The sequence below is a fragment of the Gambusia affinis genome, linkage group LG05 (assembly GCF_019740435.1).
Source record: "Gambusia affinis linkage group LG05, SWU_Gaff_1.0, whole genome shotgun sequence".
NCBI lineage: Eukaryota > Metazoa > Chordata > Actinopteri > Cyprinodontiformes > Poeciliidae > Gambusia > Gambusia affinis.
In genome coordinates, this window is record NC_057872.1 from 9339345 (window position 1) to 9352959 (window position 13615).

At 40.8% G+C, this 13615-nt stretch overlaps 2 protein-coding genes and 1 long non-coding RNA gene across 3 annotated transcripts in view; 1 reads left to right on the forward strand and 2 right to left on the reverse strand.

The window, feature by feature from the left end:
* Nucleotides 1-7275, forward strand: part of LOC122831598 — a 29619-nt gene extending 22344 nt beyond the window's left edge. The window contains exon 3 of the long non-coding RNA XR_006370727.1: nucleotides 7109-7275. This is a non-coding gene — a long non-coding RNA (uncharacterized LOC122831598). The remainder of the gene's footprint in view (nucleotides 1-7108) is intronic.
* On the reverse strand, nucleotides 3689-8766 carry lratd2b (LRAT domain containing 2b). Its single transcript, XM_044117892.1, has 3 exons — nucleotides 8677-8766; nucleotides 5732-5911; nucleotides 3689-5485 (listed from the first exon to the last, which is right to left on the reverse strand). The coding sequence occupies exon 3, from the start codon at nucleotides 5278-5280 to the stop codon at nucleotides 4453-4455; it is 828 nt and encodes a 275-aa protein (XP_043973827.1). The 5' UTR covers nucleotides 5281-5485; nucleotides 5732-5911; nucleotides 8677-8766; the 3' UTR covers nucleotides 3689-4452.
* Nucleotides 8767-9621: 855 nt separating this feature from the next.
* On the reverse strand, nucleotides 9622-13611 carry nsmce2 (NSE2 (MMS21) homolog, SMC5-SMC6 complex SUMO ligase). Its single transcript, XM_044117893.1, has 6 exons — nucleotides 13249-13611; nucleotides 12193-12305; nucleotides 11760-11913; nucleotides 10446-10537; nucleotides 10249-10355; nucleotides 9622-9888 (listed from the first exon to the last, which is right to left on the reverse strand). The coding sequence occupies exons 1-6, from the start codon at nucleotides 13361-13363 to the stop codon at nucleotides 9777-9779; spliced, it is 693 nt and encodes a 230-aa protein (XP_043973828.1). The 5' UTR covers nucleotides 13364-13611; the 3' UTR covers nucleotides 9622-9776.
* Nucleotides 13612-13615: the final 4 nt, after the last annotated feature.

Consider the following 13615-nt stretch of genomic DNA (forward strand, 5'->3'; position numbering starts at 1 on the left):
TAAGCATATTTTTACATTATACATTGATGCTCTCGTTGAACATTTATTTGTCTCAATGATGGTGTTGGGGGATTTTAAACGTCATTAACTTGAATTTGTCGTGACAACAATAAATCAACGTTCTTATCATGATAAGAAACGAATCCTGATAACTGATAAGCGATACGATAAACGCCCACACCTAATTAAAATCAATTCCCACATCAAAATGATTCACTATTTTGTGTTGGTCTAGACCACAGGCGTCAAACTGCCCTGAACCTTTTAGATGTGCCTCTGCTGCACTACACCTGAACAGAATCATTAGATCATTAAGGCTCTGGAGAACTGATCTACACAAGAAGGAGGTAATTAATCCATTTCATTCCAGTGTTTTGTACCTGTGGCACATCTACAAACTGCAGGACAGCGGCCCTGGAGGCCTGGAGTTTGAGACCCCTGGTCTAGATTGAAGATTAATTTGGCAATGTGTTTGAATATTTCAGTTAAGCTGATTTTTTATAAACTATTAATCGTCACAAAGGCAGAGAATCCTCCTAAATCACATGATCGGCATGGCTGATTTTATGGAATGAGAAACACTGAAAAGCTGCCGCAGAGACGACAGATTATCTGACATGCATACACCGTCATTTGCAACAAGCTTTCTAAGTTCCCCCACTTCCTCTTGATGGAAGCCCATTCTTCTAAAGTTGAGGTGCACTTTGCCGGTGTGCAGGAAGTCTGTTCTGATAACAGCATTTTGTAAACAACGGGGTGGGCTTGATTTGGGCCCTGGCTTGTCCCCAGCTGCTGAACCGTTGCCAGTTTCGCTTGAAGGGTGTGGGCTTTCCTCCAGCACTCCAAAGGGAACAAAGGGAGCCTCTCTGGCCAAAAGACTGGCACGCCTGAGCCAAGAGCCCAAACCAAATGCTTCCCAAGGTTTTACACATATTAAATCACAGTAGGAGAAGGTTTAGAAATGGATTACAATTCAGGTTTATACGCAGAGCAGGAGGCGCTTTAGCAGCTTGAGCTCTGGTGTATGAAAAAATAACTTTATGTACTTTTTAAATTATTTTTCATTGCGATACAAAGTATGTCTGTTAATATTTGGTAGTGCTGTCAAGTTTTGAGTTTTCGAGGAGGGGAAATAAAGCCTACTGTTGCCTACCAACCAATGTGTATTTTTAAAGCTTTTGTGTATAATAATGATAAGTTATATGCAGTTGTGTAAATAATGTTATTAAACGTAAAAGAGTGGATTATGCAAGATCTTGTTCATGTATTCGAAACATTAAAAAAAAAGAAAACATTAAACAGCTTCGCTGTGTGCACACACACGTTCTTCAACCTGCCATGGATTCAAATATTTAAACATTTTGTGAAATGTAAAAGTAGGAATTTATTTTCCAGATCATTGCGTAAAACATGCAGTGTGTTAAAAAAAAAAAAAAAAAACAACACACACACACAAACCCCTCTGGTCAGCTAGGACCCCCAAAAAATAAAATGATAAACTTGTAAATGAGCACGACATGATCCCTTTCAAAATAGTGGGACTAAACGCGAAACCGCTTTAATGATTACAGGGACTCGTTTAATTGCTTGTCTCCTGTGGAGTTTTAAATCATTAGGATTGCCACAAGCCAACCAACTCCCTTTCCGGTCTGCGTCACGTGTGGCCACTTTCACATGAATTTACTTTTCAACACTTTTTTTTTGGCAATGTCCAATTTGTCATCCAACCTTAGGAACAAAGGTGATGAAGATTCCAAGAGTCATTTGAAAACTCATAACTCAAAAAAAAGAGATGTTTTTTTGTTTAGCTTTTTTTTTTATGAGATGACAAAACTGCTCGCTTTCGACTATTTTTCACAGCATAACGGCGCGCCTCGCGCTGTATGTTCAGTGCGTAGACGGAGCTGAAGAGGTACAAATTTATGCAGAGTAAATCTAATTAATGTATGTGTAATCCCATTTCTGTTTCTGACACACGATGAAAGAGAAAAGAGAAAGAGTTAACATTCACAGTTACACAACTGCACTGGAAGCTGCTTAATGCTCTGCTTCAGCCAGTGTCGCTCCAATTCTGCTTGGTGCTATGAGAGGGAGAGAGAGAGAGAGAGAGGTAGAAGAAAAATAAAAAACAGAGTCTGGTTATCATCAATATGCATCACACACAATTCACGTTTCATCCGCGCAGCAGACCACAGAGATTTGAGGAGATGCTAATGTGTCCGGCAGCGTTCCTGTTTGGAAGCAGCGCTGATTATATTCCTGCTCTCGGTCCGGTGGGACCTTACCTGCCACAAAATGACTACAGCATTATTTCCATATATTACCTGAGGAAAGCACACAGGCAGAAGTTACTGACTGCCTGTGAGAGCTGCGATCATGAGCTTCCTCTGAAGCACAGGGGAGGGGAGTGAAACAATTTATGTGCAACATCTTTAGCTTTGTGGAGGTTTCTTTGTTAAAAAAACAAAAAAAAAAAAAAAAAACACCGCACAGTGTTCAGCTGATCGCTGACTGATTCATTTTCAGTGTCTCGCAAAAGTATCCATACCACCTGAAATTTGTCACATTTCAACCACATTTGAGTGTTTTATGACACATAAACACAAAGCAGCGCATGACTGGGCAGCACTGCTGAAAGGAAAACAATTTGTCAAAGTGTGGCAAGCAGTTGTATACAAACATATGCAAAAATAATTTGGGTAGGTTTATAATTGCAGTGACTACCAGTCGCTAATGCATAGCATACTCTTCAGCTTTATAAGACAAAAGACGGAGCGCCACGTATCATTTACCCTCCACTTCACAACTCAGTGTTACTTTAAGGACGTAAATAGTTGGACGTTTGTAGTTGCAACGTCACAAAATGTGAAAACATTCTATGGTCGTGGATGGCACTTTTGTTCTCATCTTTCAGATATGACATAAGCAATAATTATCCTCAACGTTATCTCTTATAAGATACAGAACCTTAGAAAAGGTTTCGTCAACAGTTCAAGTTGAAACGTTTTGGGGGGGTTTTCTGTGTAGAAGAGAAACAAAAGTAAATTTTTTCTTTCATTAAATATAAAAACACTCTGTAACTCAGAGTAATGGCCTGAATGACTAATAAAGGGTGGAGAATATTTTAGCCTGCGGGCAAATTTTTAAAATAAGGACTTATCCGGGAGCAGAGATGTAAACAAAGCAAGATGCCATCATGTAGCTGGAATACAAAAGGAGCTGATGCTGAAGTGGTTGGAGGGAGCTGCCTGTGAAAAGCAAACATTTACATAAAAACTGGCAACAGAGCTTTAATTTTAAGTGGACCAACAGGCTCTCTAATGCTGCTATAGTTTGCCATTTTACTTGTAGACAATCCAGGCAGATCCGAGTCACATTCAGGCACCACATTTCAACAGGTCTTCCCTTAATATCATCTGGTATAGATATCATCATGATTCACAACTAGAATGTAACCATCCATACATCTTCTGAAAGTCTGGAACTGTCTCATAACCACCAACAAGAACGCATTTTGACACAGAGTTTTGCATACTTGTGAATAGGAAGGGAATTCATAAATTGTTTGAAAACCAACACATTAGCAGTCCAAGACATCTGCTTGGTTTGCTTCTACCTTGGGCTGGCTTTTCTTTCAAACATCACCTTTCTGGGGAAAAACAAAAACAAACATGCAAGGAAAAAAACATTAATCTTCAAATATAAATTTATTCCATAAGCCTTCATACAAACATGATTTTCGTTTTAGTTTTGTCAAGAAAAATAAACTGTTAAAAGTGGCAAATCATTAAAGGTGCACAATTATGGCTATGAACAGGAAGGTCCACAGGTAAAGCTGTGAGATGATTGGCTATAAAGCAACACATGGGAATCCCTAACACTGAGAGAAAACAGTGAAAAACGCTACAGGTAGTCTCTCACTCTGCATCAGTATCCGGCACCTGAGTTTTACGACGACGGGCAACACACACTTGGAGAACTCGGTCTCGGGTCACTTAGGAGGGGTTCCTCACAAGTGTGCAAAGATTCAAGGGTCTTTTGGATCTTACTTTTTCTCCTAACAGATAAGGCTGCAAGTAGATCTCATGCAAATTCATCACAGTAACTCAGTGGATCTTGAGGTTGAGGTAATTTAAAGAGAGGAGACAGGAATTTAGGCTATTTTCGGGTGAGTGGAGGGAGAGGGAGTTGTGTTATTTTAACTTGCCAGTGCAAATTAGGGTATTGAATATTCTTCTCAAGCCTTGAGAGCTTCCTTGCTATAAAGCACTTGAGAATGGAGCAAGTGCTGCTCCAGATATCAAAGTTTGTGAAGATAAACTTTCCACCTCCTCCCTCCTTTCTTCTGCACGTCCTGTGGCAGTAGCGCAGCCAGGTAACAGAGCTCTCCCTCAACACCGGCACACGTCCTCCCAGCCAACATCTCCTTCGTTAAGTCCAGGACAAACTCCATCAGTTTACGAAACGCTCCTCTTTGAGGTCGTGCGTGGCATTCAGATGATTGGCCAGCTCCTGCATCACGGCATCTTTGCCGATCTGGTCGTTCCTCCGCTTCTCCATGATCACGTCCTCCAGGCACTGAAACTCCAAAACGTGGCTCTTCTTCTCGGAGAAGAGCAGTTTTAACTTGTACGGCTGCTTCCCGATCCGTATCTCCCCCCCGATTTTGAACTCCCGCCTCCCGAAGCGGCACCAGGCCGCGAAACACTCGGAGTTTCTCCAGCACAGGTCCCTGTCTCTGGTTCCGACGTGATCCATGGCGTTGCGCACGATCACCTCCGGCGGGAGCGCACGGTGCCGGTATAGGCCGTTCACTATCCTGCCCATCTTCCCCTGGCTCACGTCTGTCAAAAAGTTGTTCTTGACCTCGGCGCGGTGCAAGTGAACCACCTGGAAGTCGCCGACATAAACGGCCCAGTGCGGGTACTGGCCGGTGGCCACGAACTCCAACAGGTCGCCCGGTCTGCACTTGGCCAGGAGGCTCTCCGGGGAGACGGACGCGGCTCTGGAGCTCCGCTCGTAGACGCACTCGTCTCGGTAGTAGACGACGCACTCGAGCTCGTCGTCCGGGTCGAAGGGCTTCGCTTCGTGGCTCACCGGCCGGCTGTCCGGCGGGAAGTGGCCCAGGTTGTCGTCCTGGTCCTGGTCATCGTCGTCGTTGGAGAAAATGTAGGAGACGCCGATCCGCGTTCCGTCGCCATCCGGATCGAAGCCGTTCGGGTCCGACGTTGGTACCTCCGCGTAATTGACGTGCGTTAGTTTCTCCACCTGGTTCCCCATAAAGACGAGATTAAACGGCACGCGCGCAAGCACACACACGCAGACAGGATCCACCTGTTCTCTACGCTCACACCTCAGCTGGAGACGGGAGGAGGAGGAGACGGCAGAGTCGGAATTAAATCCAAATCAGAGACGAGGGGCACCGGCGATCCATGTCCAGCTGTGAGGCTGTGCTCCCCCACAAACGATCACCAACTGTTGAAATCTGCGAGGAAACGGAAGAGAGGACATTAAAGGCAAAGTTTAACTCCAGCTCAGTGCACGTTCCCAACAGGTGTGACCTGAATCACCTGTTGGCTCACATTTCCTCCTGAACTCTCCGGCAGAAGGAGGCTACGGAGCTTTTTTGACTGCATTTCAAGCACATTAAAACGCCGCCTATGACCTAAATTGCTGGTGTAACGCCAACCTGTTAGATTAACTCATTTTCTGCCACCTGCGGCAAACTCACCTGTAGTTCAGCAGCTCAGAGTCTCTTCCGCGCTTACATGGGGAACCATAAGCGTCAGCTTCTGTCCTTCCTGTGCGGCGGCTTGTTGCGCCGTGTGGTTCAGGCTGCTGCACAGACACAGGCTGCCTGTTGTGTGAAGCCCAGGGTTTGTTGCAATGAAACTCGCTCAGGATCCACCGACTGCCGGGAGGAGGTGTCATTTAAAGCGACAGTAAACCAGAAAGCACTTCAACTCTTGGAAGAAAAATAATAATAATCTGCCTTTTAGGAACGTTCTCTCTGGCAGCTTCTAGTTCCTTTTATTTATCTTTTTTTTTTATTAGTTTCATTCATCATGTGTAACTGGATAATTCAGGTAACTCTTTAGCTCATTAGATCACATGTTCAGTTGATGAAATGCTTGTTAAACAGAGCAAAAGAAGCGACAACGATTGGTCAATTCTTCCAAGTTGGAGTTTAACCTCAAATATGGAAGGTAAACATAATGGAAGCAAAAATTGAAAACAAGTGAAACTCAGAGGAAGGTGCCTCCAAATTATAAAAAGCACTTTATTTTATTACATTTTTTTTAATTAGATAGCAAGAAAAAGGTTAATTCACACAGGGTGGAAAAAGAGTTCAGCAGCTAAAAAGATAAATAAAAAATACAAAATAAATGTTATCACTTCCATACAGGTCATCTCACTATACTAATCTGAAAGTTGATTTATTTCAAGTAATTAATTTAAAAGTGAAACCTAAAAGTTAGTACAGACACATTGCTACATATAAATTTGTGGTGAACCTTGAAGCACTGAGACCCAAAACCCCTAAAGGGACTTCCCTTCACAATCTTCCTTGGGCTCCAGGATACCTGTTGCTCGTGTCACACTTTTTCCTTCCACTCAACTTTCTTTCAAAGTGCTCGCTCAGCGACCTCATGGAACACTCGGCCTTTCTGCAAGTTGACCTTTAGTGTCACACGCTCCTTATGGATGCTGTCAACGACTGCCAGTCGCAGAGCGCCAGCTCAGCAGTCTTCCCCATAACGGTGAAGGCCATAACATGGTCATAACATAACATCTCTGTATTAAAGATCATTTTTATTAGTGTCGTACTGGCTGCAAGCCAAAGCTATCAAAGCTAACAGAACTGATCACTTGAATTACTGTGGTGTGTAATGGGTCTTTATAAGTTTTACTTTATGAATTGAATTTCTGAAATAAAGCAACTTTTTGATGGCTTTCTAATTTAATGCCTTGTACGTGTAACGGCACACGGCCTGTAATGTTGCCAGCTCATTTCAGAAAACACAGCTAAGCTATATTCTGCTTAAAAACCGTCTACCAGCCCATCGCGTGAGATTTCCATCCATCCATATATCTCTCATTTTTGCAGGGTTGCTGCTGCTCATCTCCAGGGATCAATGAGTGAAAGGATCTGCACAAAACAACAGTTTTATCACTGTGTAATGCTGAGAAACCAATGCATCCTCACCATCATACTTAAAAACTATTTGGGGAAACCAGTTAAGATGGAAGTCTTTGGACGGTGGGAGGAAACCAGAGCCAACCTGTCCATGCATAGGGAGGATTTGCAAGCTCCATGCAGGTTTGTTTTGATAATTTTTCAGAGATAAAATATATAAAAAAAATAACTGGATGCATTTCTGGTGAATCATTTAGCCTTCAGTAACAAGGTCGTTGTAATTGTTTCTTTCTGTGCTCTCTCTTCACATCAGTTCCAGTAAAGTCCATGTAGCACTTCAAGTATCAGTCTAACCGGTTTTATTCACTTTAGACGGGAAGCCCAAGAGAGTGCTACACATTTATTGGAACTCTTGACATAGATGTATAAAGAGCATAAAAATAAATTCACCTTGCGTGTACTTTTTGTCTTGTCATTGTCACAAACAACTGGTTGGCGTTAAGATAACATCAGATTATACCCTCGTGGAAAAGAAAGTCATGGTTTACATATTTTAAAAGTTCCTAGAAACATTTATCAATTTTCTTTTAAAAAGTAGACATAAAATTACATTTATTACAAAAGAGTTGTTAAACCTACCAATAATTGTGACCCCCGAATGAAAAAATGTTGGATTTGTATAAATCGAACAACTGCAATAAACTGACTTTATCTCAAGGCTTTTCACTGATCTTTACCAGGAATGTCATGCATGTGCATTGTTACTCTTCAGGTCAAAATGCACAAGAATCCACGTTACACTTTTAATGTCGGGCTGAAACTCTTTTGAACTGACCCAGAGCTTATGCCTGTATCACATCAGAACTTTGTGTTTGTTCAAGTCTTATCTGAGCCTCCGTTTCTTTCCAGTCCGTCCAACTCAATCCCTGCTCCTGCCAATCCTCTTGTGCCAAGATTTGGTGAAAATATGTTGACTTTGAGAGAGCCAAAGGTTCACTATCCGTGGACCAAGCCAAATACCCAGACTTACAATTGCAGCCATTTTCAGCCCTGAGCATTTCTTTTTTTTCTTTTTTGAGGAGATAAGTGTAAAATCCAGGTAAAACACGGCCTTTCTGAGCTGCCTGTGCCGTATACTGATGTGTTTTTTATTATTTTGAAGCATTATCCTTCTAAGTAGCTTACAAATGATATCTGCAGGTTTCAGCAAGTCAAATTTAAGACTTTTTAAGACTTTTTGAATTAAATTTAAGACTTAAGAGACACAAAAACAAGGAATGGTTGGGAGATCCTGCTGTATTACAGTCAAAACCGAGTAATTGTGACGTTTCTGGTATCTGTTTGTGGCTCTTGTTAGCTGCTTTGTAATTTTCGCGTTGCATAAGGCTTTCTTTAACCTTAATCCCCATAATGCCTAGCAAAAAAAAAAAAGTTTTTTTTGTTTTTTTTCTTTGCACATAATGCACCTAGCCTCCTATGGTGAGCCAGCGCCGAAAATGTCATCAAGATGATTTTACTGTCGATAAATTTGCACTTACCCATGATAGTTGCAAAAAGCTAGATAGCTCCCAAAGGTTTATTAGTAGCTAGTTAGCAGTAGCCTCTACCACTTATAGTCACAGAATGCAATGAAGACGTCTGCGGGCGACTCAATCATTTGCCTGAAAGAAAAATCCTGCAAATAACAATAATAATATAATAACAATAATAAAAGATTAAAATAGTCCAGCCACGACGATATATCAGACCTGTGAATAGCGTATTTAAGAGCAACTTACATTATTTTAAATTAATTTAAGACATTTTAAGGCCTTCATTTTAGATGCCTGAATTAAAAACTTGGTACAAACAGAGCGCTGTTAATGAACGGTGAATGTTACGCCGATATGAGTTCCCCATTTTCCACAGTAAATGATTTCTAAATTACCCCTAAACGAGAATGAAATGAAAAAGTCAACATCAGCCACAGCTTTCATTGCTGGGTGATTTCTCCTCTGACAAAGTGCTTTTACTGCCGTGTGATTCGCGCCTTGTATGGACAAACCTATTAGAGATCTTCAAGAATGCCTGATGCAAGGGTATTAAGAAGATTAGCTTCACCTAGTTTCATCTCAACGCAGCCTTTGTTTGTTTCTCTGTGGAACAATGATCCTTCTCAGCATGTAAGGAGAAATGTAATCACCTAAGAGCATTTCCCAGAGGTGGCAGAACAGTTTGTTTATGGCTTCCTCACATTCCTGATTCAAGATTTCCTTTTGTTCCTGCTGAGAGGATAAAGTGCTTTCTTTTAAAAAGCTGTATTTTTTATTATTTAGTTGTGATTTTCTTAAAAAGGCAGAAGAGCTCATGATAAAGTCCAAACCTGAGGCTAAGAGTTCAGAATCCATGCTGGAGTTTATTTTCTACACTGATGTTGGAGAAACAGCGCCCTCTGATGGTTAAGTCAATATACTGCGTCAGGTGAAAAAAAAAAAAGTCATTTGAGCTAATATCGTTTATTTAGAAAATATATGAAGCTTTCGTTTACAAGCAATAAAATGTCAGAACATCAACCATCTACTAGAAAAAAAAAAGCCAGAAAATATTACCAACAATTCCTGCTCTCAAAGCACAGGTTACAGAAATACAAAGCAGAGCATCATGTCTTGTTGCTTTGACGCTTTTGGTTCTGAATTTTCCTCCTCAGCATCTGGTCAGGAATGAGGTCGGACTCTTTGACGTCTCCGTTCCCACAGCCAACCACAGGACACCTGGAGGACACACACCACATGATGAGGAAAGCAACTTTAACGCACAAGAAGCTCTCTGTATATCGACTTGAGGATTGTTTTCCAGCATGTTCTGTCGGATAACCGAGTGCAAACCTAATTTCATTAAAGGCCACATCAAAAACTTAAGAACGGAAGATTTTCTTTGGGATTTCATCAAAGCTCCACATTTAACGCGACTCCAACATCAAAGTGCTACAATGAGGAATCCTTGTTTTGTTGTTGTTATTTTAAAGCAATTAAAGGCAGCCTGCTGCTGGTCCCATGCCAACCTGCCGAGTTGTTTACCGGCGCTGAACCTGACTCGACTCTCTAAGCGTCCTCGCAGGGAGAGTGTCTTACCGGCACTTCTTTTTCTGGCTGTGCTTCGTTTTGATCAGACTCAGTATGGCTTCCTCATCGTAGTGGTGGCTGCACTTCTTATTCTTCATTGGGTTCACCATCTCCACCTTGAATGCAGATAAGACACAGGAGGCAGGTTGCTTTGAATAACAAAGCTTCCCAATAGAAATGGCATCCAGGCATCCAGAATGATTTACCTGTGTGAGTGGGCAGGAGAAGTTGACCTGGCTCTGGGTGACAGCGATGTCCTCGTCGAGTTCCTCTATGCCCTCTGTGGAATCCTGGTCGGCTAAAGAAAGCACAACATGCAAGCGGCTTGTGTCCAATCACAGCGAGTCGATGATGATGAACTGGAACATCAACAGGATGACTGGAAGATACCCAGTATGCAAAAGAGGCGTGCTTGGACAGGATTAGCCTTACAGAACATGCCAGGATGAAGCACTTCAGTGGTGACAGATTCAACGCTTTGCTCCAAAATAAATCCCCTTGCACAAAGTCTGTAAGTTTCCCATGAAACATTTATCACAAACACGGGATTGCAGTTACATTTTCTATTGGGGCTGAAACGATTGATCAAATGAATCGTGATTAATCGGTTACTGAAATAACCGTCAACTAGTTTAGTAATCGATTAATCACCGACTGGATTATACACACTCATAAAAACCCATTTGCTGAAAGACATACTAACTCAGAGAGGTCACTAAACCAAAACTGTACAAAAAATTTCTATTTCTTGCATTTAAGATAAAATAAAAAAAAACACTTTGTAAATATGTTCCATCCTCTAATGTAATAGTTTTAGTTTCATGTGGGTCAAATTCTCTAAAAAAGATAGAAAATGAAAAATGGATTACTAAAAGAATTGTTAGTTTCAGTCCCATTTTCCATATGGTAAAAAACAAATAAAAGCCAAATATTTCACTATATTCAGTGACCTGAGTCATATTACCCTCATGTATGCACTATCTTTTGTTAAAGTTGCAGCTGCAAGTCATTGGGTCTCTTTCTCACACCTTTGCACACCTACAAAGTGACAGGTCTGTCCAGTCTTCTTTGCAGAATAGCTGAAGCTCAGTCAGATTGGATGGAGGTAATCTGGGAGCAGCAGACACCACTGAATGTATGTTTTGGATCGTTCTGCTGTTCAGCTCCACCCGAGTTCCCTCTAACTCCGACTACCTTCCCTGTCCCTCCTGAAGAGAGGCACACCCACAGAATGCTACTGCCACTCTCGTGTTTTCCCTTGGGGATGATGTGTTTAAGGTGATGTACAGTTAGTTTTTCAGCACAAACAGCATTTTGCACGTAGGTCAAAAAAAAAAACCCACCACAGTTGGAAAAAAAGTGATGTTTTGGTAGGTGCCATAGTCTTAACCAACATAAAATTCCAACCAAAACACGCAGAATTTTGTGGTTTTAATACGAGACAGTAACAGAAAGGTTCAAGGGGTGTAAATACTTTGTACACAACTCAATACCTGACCAATAGAAGCACAAAGTCTAACCTTGTTGCAGAGAGTTCTTGATGCTCTCCTTGAATGCAGCCACTTTCTGGTGATTGTTCAGGTCAGCGTTGGAGAGTTGAGCGATTCTCTCGGCAAACCGCTGCTTCACTTTGGCAGACAGGCTGAACATGGCCTCTGGCTGCTGGGGAGTGACCTTCAGATAGAAACACGTCAGTCAGCTTATTAAACTGGAAAAGAAGCTTAATGTAATTGACCTAAAGCTTCAAAAGGATTTATTTGATGTGGAAAATATACAGTAAAAGAAATGCCAAAACAGAAGCTCCAATGATGTATTCAGGAATCAGGCATTTACATCGTACTTTTCATTAATTAAAGTCTTCTTCTCCATAATCCCTCTTATGTTTGGTGAATTAAAAGTTGCGCTGAAGTGTTTTCTATTTGATGATTCTGATTGTGACACATTGTGATTCACCTCAGCTGTGGCTTGCTGTACAATATCAACAAAGTAGTTTATCTCCCTGTCCAGCTTCGCACACTCCAGAATCATGGCCTCCATCTCTTTGATGCCAGGGTTCATTTCTTCATCTTGAGCAAAACACACACACACACACACACAGGGAATTATTAAACTGCTTTATTTAAGTAAGAAAATGTTATCTGATGATAAATGTACACAGAGATCAAGCGTCTTAAATCTCTGATAAGACACAAATGAATTAGTAGCTTACTTTCAATTTGGCAGTTAGAAAACACATTTAGTTGAAGTTTCTATTTCAATATCTGTAAAAAAAATTATCTGATTTGAATTCCAGATCATTTCACTAACCAAATACAAATGTTTAAAGTGATCTTATTGAATTTTAGTATTAACAGCTCCAAAGCTAATTTACTCAGTCATGATAGGAATAATATCATACAAACGTGTATATGATGATGAGTTATGCATCTCAAAACGCATTGATGGGCTACCAATTTTATTATCACATTGTGTCAATGAGACAAGAAGTCAGTAAGACCGAATTTATTTTCTTCGTCACAACTGTTTACTTCACTAAGTCAAAATATTAAAGTTATTATTTCAACTAAGCTTTTGTTGTCCCGTAATCACCTAGATAATAAAAATGCTTTTAGTCGAAATATTAAGGTATTCATATAATTGTTGTTAATAAAAATTATATAATAAAGAATCACAGAATATATATATACTGCTTGGTTAAACTTTCCTCAAAACAATGTTGATTATAGTCTGTAAACACGTAGGTTTGACATCAAAAGGTGAATGTTACATTTGTATCCTCCTAATACACAATCATACGTTTTGGGGAGAAGATCAGAGGACTTTAATTTTGTAATAATACATGTAGTATATGAACATGTATCGGTTTCATTATTATAGTTGAAAAACGTCTTTTTAAAAAAACATTCCATGTTATGTCCATATGTTAATTAAAAGCAGAATAACAGAAATACGCAGGAGAAAACTGTTACTGTACCAAAAAAATGATCACAAAGAGTCTGTGATATTTACCCTGAGCTTCCGCTAGGTCCATAGCAACATCTGTCACGATGTCCATTCCTGTCCCGAGGTCTGTCTGACATGACTTCAAGCTGGACAGTATTCCGTCCACAGCCTTCAGAGACATCCTCAACTGTAACGTTTGTCTTTGGTGACAACAGAGGCGACTTCAGGTTAGCCTAGCCTGCTAACGTCCGCGGCAAGCTGCTACGGCTAACACAGCTAGCCGCAAAGTTATTTCGTTAAGTTTAGAAACAACGTCTTTCAGTGTAAATTTTTTTAAAACGTTTTTTTAGAAAATACACATTTAAACTAAATGACTATGCAGGGATGGAAAAAACTCCTTCATAAGCGACCAACGTTTAATTTCCGGGTAAAT

Excerpts from the sequence above, each read along its gene's own strand:
- lratd2b (XM_044117892.1), bottom strand. The coding sequence starts at position 5,280 with ATGGGGAACCAGGTGGAGAAACTAACGCACGTCAATTACGCGGAGGTA.
- nsmce2 (XM_044117893.1), bottom strand. The coding sequence starts at position 13,363 with ATGTCTCTGAAGGCTGTGGACGGAATACTGTCCAGCTTGAAGTCATGT. Across the intron at positions 12,306-13,248 it reads GGACCTAGCGGAAGCTCAGG|ATGAAGAAATGAACCCTGGC; the intron begins GTAAATATCACA and ends GTTTTGCTCAAG. Across the intron at positions 10,538-11,759 it reads CAAGAACTCTCTGCAACAAG|CCGACCAGGATTCCACAGAG; the intron begins GTTAGACTTTGT and ends TGCTTTCTTTAG.